Source organism: Miscanthus floridulus, chromosome 12 (assembly GCF_019320115.1).
Source record: "Miscanthus floridulus cultivar M001 chromosome 12, ASM1932011v1, whole genome shotgun sequence".
Classification (NCBI taxonomy): domain Eukaryota; kingdom Viridiplantae; phylum Streptophyta; class Magnoliopsida; order Poales; family Poaceae; genus Miscanthus; species Miscanthus floridulus.
In genome coordinates, this window is record NC_089591.1 from 78024891 (window position 1) to 78030945 (window position 6055).

General features: G+C 50.9%; 1 protein-coding gene and 1 pseudogene across 1 annotated transcript; both read left to right on the forward strand.

The window, feature by feature from the left end:
- The first annotated feature begins 903 nt into the window (after nt 1–903).
- On the forward strand, nt 904–1500 carry LOC136496197 (protein LURP-one-related 15-like; annotated as a pseudogene).
- A 1563-nt stretch (nt 1501–3063) lies between these two features.
- LOC136496993 (endonuclease 2-like) lies at nt 3064–5747 on the forward strand. Its single transcript, XM_066492773.1, has 8 exons — nt 3064–3254; nt 3357–3528; nt 4423–4515; nt 4625–4764; nt 4859–4951; nt 5037–5104; nt 5196–5266; nt 5398–5747. The coding sequence occupies exons 1-8, from the start codon at nt 3144–3146 to the stop codon at nt 5514–5516; spliced, it is 867 nt and encodes a 288-aa protein (XP_066348870.1). The 5' UTR covers nt 3064–3143; the 3' UTR covers nt 5517–5747.
- Nucleotides 5748–6055: the final 308 nt, after the last annotated feature.

Below are 6055 nucleotides of genomic sequence, written 5' to 3' on the forward strand. Positions count from 1 at the left end.
ATAATCAAACTGTGTAATTAGTTATTTTTTTATCTACATTTACTGCTGCATGCATGTGTCCCTAGATTCGATGTGATGGATAGAGAGTGAAAAAACTTAGAACTTTGAAGCAATCTAAACAAGGCCTAGGCTGGGAGGAACACCGGCGACCAGCAGGGTGCGGGCCTGGCCTGGCTGCCACTGGCTGCTGCTCGGAGAAGAGCGAAGACGTGCGGCGGCGACGTAGGTGGGACGGGGATCGTGACCTCGCGATGGGGGAACGAAAAACCGCGAAGGATCAGTGTGTGGGTCCACAAATCGATATTTGGAAGTCAATTGTGAGGTACTATTGGAGATGTCCTCCCTATAATTATTTGAGAGTTGACAAACACCATTTTTAGGGAACAAAATATGCCAAACTCTTGGAGATGCTCTTACAGGATGCCGATTTCCGGCCGCATTAGTGTTTTGTAATGGCTAAATTATGGTAATAAACAACTTGCACTATCCATCTAGGTAAAGATGTCAACGGGCCCCGTTCCCCGATTCCCCGTGGAAAATTCACCCATTAGGGGGTGTGGATGGTACAAATCTTCTCTCTATGGGGGATTAAATGGGGAAAAAATCATCCACATCGGGTATGATGGGGGCGGGGATGGTATACATGCCCCCGTCCCCATTCCCCACGGGGACCCAAAATGTTCAAGGCCCAATTCTTGTGTACATATATAAGGCAATTTGTAACCCTAACCTTATCATTTCCATTCGTTCACAAATTCCCAATCCCGTCCCCCCCCCCCCCCCACACACACACTCCCCCAGCCGTCGCTGCCGCCTCCCACTCCTGCACTCGCCCCTGCTTTCCTTCGCCGCAGCCGTCGGTCCGGCCCTCCCTAGCCCGTGCCTGTGCGCGCCACGGCGGCGATGGATATGGAGATGGAGGACGCGGCGGTGCCGGCACTGGCAGTGGTGGACGCGCGGTTCTGCGCGGTGGACGCGGCGACGCTGGCCGTGGCCAAGGCGCTGAGCATGTCCGGCAGCGACTTCGTCATCACAGACGCGGCCACGGGCGCCCTCGTGCTGCGCGTCGACGGCGTGCTCTTCAGCCTGCGCCGACGTTGCGTCCTCGTCGACGCTGACCGCCGCCCCGTCCTCACCGTCCAAGAATCGGTTTCCTTCTTTCCTCAACTATCGCTCGATCTGTTTCCTCATGTCCTCATGTCCTGACGCGCGGGCGCGGCTGCTTGGAACGCAGGCGCTGATGCTGAACACGCGGTGGAAGGTGTTCCGGGGCGACAGCACCCGCCGGCGGGACCTCATGTTCACCGTGGTGAAGCCGTCCGTGATCCAGCTGCGGGGTCCACCAAGGTCAGCGTCTTCCTCGCCAGCAACGACGCCGAGCAGGCCTGCGACATCAGGATCACCGGCAGCTACCACGATGGTGCCTGCGCCGTCTCCCTCGGCGACTCCGGCTACCACGACGGAGGGCCGGACCGACGGTTGTGGCGAAGGAAAGCATGAGGATCCCCGCGGGGATTAAATCCCCTAGCGGGAACGAGGATGGGGAAGAAGTGCTCCCCATGAGTCTTCACGGGGACGGGGACGGGGGAATTTAGCCCCGTGGGAACGGGGATGGGGCAGTAACCTCCGACGGAGAATTCCCTGTTGACGTTTCGACTCACAGGCGTGCCAAAGCTCCCAGCCCCCTGCGCCGGCTTCAATCCAGCGATTGGCCTCGGCCTTCACCATCTGGAGGAGTTCGTTCACAGTTGAGGTGGCGTCTCAGAAGCACCGTGCGTTGCGCTCGTTCCAAGTCTGCCAACAATCGAGCGCGAACAAGGAGTCGAGACTTCGACGCTGCTCCCCGTTGTAGACAGAACGCAGCCTGCGCCACCAGCGAAGAGTTGTAGCTACTGCTGGCTGTGGTAGTGGCCGTCCTAGCTAGAGCTTGGAAGATGAAGAACCAGACCTCTCTGGTGAATGCTCAGTCTGCTCTGTTCACTTGAACTTATCAGGCCTGCTTATCTACCATGGTATTATATTTTTCTCTCACAACAAAACAACATCAGCTGGCTTATCAGCCGCAGAAACCATCAGCCGAACAAGACGATGATCGATGGTTTCGCGCGTCGCAGAGGTAGCACCGCTCCCTGGCCTCCTGCCCGTGCCTTGCTCTCCCACTAAACTAGACCGCAAACTGAGCATCCCAAAGGCCTAAACTAAAATGGCGTGCAAAACTGCAAATTGACACCTTGTTCACTATTACAAGACAGACAGGGATAGGGTACGCCGGCCGACCCATTAACCATGTACGTACTGTTGAGTGTACCAGTACGTGTTCTTCCTATCCAAATCTGAACTTGAGTACATTTGACTAGCACTGAAGTTAACGTGCAAATTGTGCGTGTTTGTCCGCCATCACTCATCAGACTACTTAAGAACGATGCGAGCATCATGCGAATACACCTGTTTGTATCATCAGCGATGCTTCCTAAATTCGTTCTAAAGACCCTCAAAGTCAATGCATGTTATATTAATGTGATGACAACGACATCGAAATTGAATGATCCTGCAACTGTATCACTACTCGTGCAGGGATCAGAAACCACGCCGGTTGTTGGGGCCTGGGATCCGTCGTGTGGACAACTGGACTCATGAAGGTGAAGGAACAGCACGTCGCTAGTTAAACACTGCACATGAGAAAAACTGACACACATCTGCTGAAGGAAGTTTAGTTTAAGCAAATGAGGGATGCTTATCTCTATCATCCTAACGATTAACATGCTGATCGAATACTGATGCTCATTTGGTGCAAGCCATATATTAATTTCATTGAAAGTGGCATGCATCCGGTCCATGTGGAGAAACTTTCAAGTCCCTAACTAAAGCATCATGGGATAGAAGAAGGAATATACTTGGAGATTGTTTCATGATTTGTACTTGGAGATTTTCACTAGTTTAAATAAATACATTTCAGTAGGGGGCAACCCCTCCTGTTTCCCTAGAAAAAAAAGAAGAAGGAATATACTATATAATCACACGGATTACATCAGCTAGCCGGTGTATAAATAGGGGAGAAGAGCACAGTACCATCACAAGACCAAGATGGTTTGAGGTGAGAACAGGAGAGTCCCATCGCAAGACACAAAGAGCGCAAGCCAACGATGGGCGTGCTCCTGCTGCTTCATGTCCTCCTCGTCGCGGTGGCAGCGAGAGCTCCTGCGGCCGACGGATGGGGCAAGAAGGGACACTACATGGTGTGCAAGATCGCCGAGGTAACTGAACCAGCTTGAATTCAGTGCATGAGTCAGCCATAAGCAACCTGGAGATCGAAGCTGGACTCGTCGTAACTATGGACTGATGTATATATCCTGCAGAGCTTTCTGACGGAAGAGGCCTCGACAGCGGTGAAGGACCTGCTGCCGGGGTGGGCCGGCGGCGACCTCGCGGAGACGTGCTCGTGGGCGGACACGCAGAGGTTCCGGTACCGCTGGTCCAGCCCCCTGCACTTCGCTGACACGCCGGGGGACTGCGAGTTCGACTACGCCCGTAAGCACCCCGGACTCTGAATCCCTGATCGTTTCTCAAAATTCAGATCAGGTCGTCTCTCTGTTAGCCAACAGCGAGCTTTGCTAACAGCTGCCTGACGATCCATGTCGGGTCGACCATTAGTGCGAACTTTGCTTAAAGAAAGACACTGGAGCGAGTAGCTAGATCAGATGGATGGCACGTCGCTGTCATGCTCATGCCTTACGTCTTACTGGCTAGATAGAGAAGCAACCGGCGTCAGCCAAGTGGTTGGGTCGTTAGAATTCAAGGTTCAGAGACGGCAATTCGGCAGAGGTGTTGGGGGGCAACAAGTTCCCATTATTTGTAGGATAGAATCTCAAGGGAATATATCTAGTATCATTCGGCCTGAGCTAGTAGCTGCCAATAATCATGGGAGAGAGAGAGAGAGAGGACGCGTAGGAGCATACATCTCCTTGCTTGCTTGGTTGGTTGGGCAAGGAAGTTAGGCTTGCGTCAACACCACAGAGGGCAAATGGGCAATCCAAGCATAAGTGCATACCAAGTCCCTGCAACAAGGTTAGGCTGTTTGGTTGGTAGCACAAACGATAATACTACTACTACCACTATGTATATAATGTGCAAGTTGTAACGAACGCATGCAGGTTTCGTGCACCGTTTTACAGATGCTACTTTTGTTTTATCACAAAGGATGTTGAAAGCTTTTTCTTTAGTCTATATAGAACACCAGAACAGTCAACAGGCGATGGGAAGAAAGAAAGGTGAAGAAATGCTAGTGCCAGTACAAACTGCCCAAAAAGTTCAGAGCTTATCTATCTTTTATTATGGTTGGAAGAACGTAGTGCATGGAACTTGCATCGTGTTAGCTAGACGAGGCCTGATGGAAACGCTCTGCTTGCTTCTGATTATGAGCAGGGGACTGCCACAACACCAAAGGAGAGAAGGACATGTGCGTGGTTGGAGCCATCAACAACTACACTGCGGCACTGAAAGACTCATCAAGTCCATGTAAGCACCAGTCGTATTAAAAATTAAACATAACCACCCTTGTACACCATTACGGAGTACTATGCATCGTATTCATATGACTTTGACCTCATCCGGGAACCGCTACCAGTTGATCCGACGGAGAGCTTGATGTTCTTGGCGCACTTCGTCGGCGACGTGCACCAGCCACTCCACTGCGGCCACACCGACGACCTCGGCGGCAACACCATCGTCGTCCACTGGTACCGAAGGAAGAGCAACCTTCACCACGTACGCTTATATATAACTTCACAAACTCAGCCAAACATCTCACTGAGTATATATAGCACTGTGTAACTGTAACCAACCTTTGCTTGTTCTTCAGGTATGGGATGTGAACGTCATCGAGACGGCCATGAAGGACTTCTACGACAACGATCAGAGCACCATGATACAGGCCATCCAGCAGAACATCACGGTAAGCTGGTTCAGGTTCAGGCTGCTTTTGCCTTGCTTAGTACTCGCAAGTATTGTTGATTGATTGAGCTGTTGTCGTCGTCCAGGAGGAGTGGGCTAACGAAGAGAAGCAGTGGGAGACGTGCCGTAGCCGGACAAAGACTTGCGCTGAAAAGTAAGCTCATGATCTGCATGAAGCCATATTTTCTTCTTCAAGAAGTAAGCATAAATCTTCAGAGGCTAAGTGCTGCTGAAAACAAATGCAGGTACGCTGCAGAGAGCGCGAAGCTGGCATGCACGGCGTACGAGGGTGTCGAGCAGGACTCCACCTTGGAAGGTAGGTTCCCAACAAACATAGACTAGACGGATCAATTTGTGAATCTGATGATTCGACTGTAGTTTCCCTTAGATTTTAGAAGCTTGATAGATATGCGAATGTGATGTTATCCTCTTGCAACTGAACTGCAGATGACTACTTCTTCGCTGCGCTGCCGGTGGTTCAGAAGAGGATTGCTCAAGGGGGTGTCCGGCTGGCCGCAATACTGAACAAGATATTTGGTGGGAAGAGCAGGCTTCAGAGCAGTTGATTGATCCAGTAGATGAGTGGATATTAAACAAGGGAGGAGTGGGGAGGACATGGTCTGCAATCTGAATTAGAATAAGAGTATCTTGTCTGACAATGTAACTTCAGTAATCACACACAGCCACTACAGATCAGAGTAGCTCACGAAATATTATTGTTACAAAATTGAAGCACTTGTAGTACTGTGCAATAGATGATGCAATCACATTTGTATTTATTTATATATATTCTTGTATCTTTCAGATCGACGTAATCAGAAATGTTATAAAAGAAATTTGAAAGGAGAAAATAAGAACACTCATCCGCAAGTGGACCGGACGCATGCATCGACCGTCTGAGGACATGCATTAAAATTTTAATACAGTGGCCCGGTGCTATTGCATTGCCTGGACTAGGTTCTGGAACAAGAACAACTGCACGACAGCACGAGCGCGCCTTCTGTCGAGGGCTCGAGGTCCGTCCCCATATGCCAGCCACCTTTCAACGCACCTTTCCCACCCTGCAGTGCAGGGCTGCAATGAGTGTCCGTCAGCACGAGCGCCC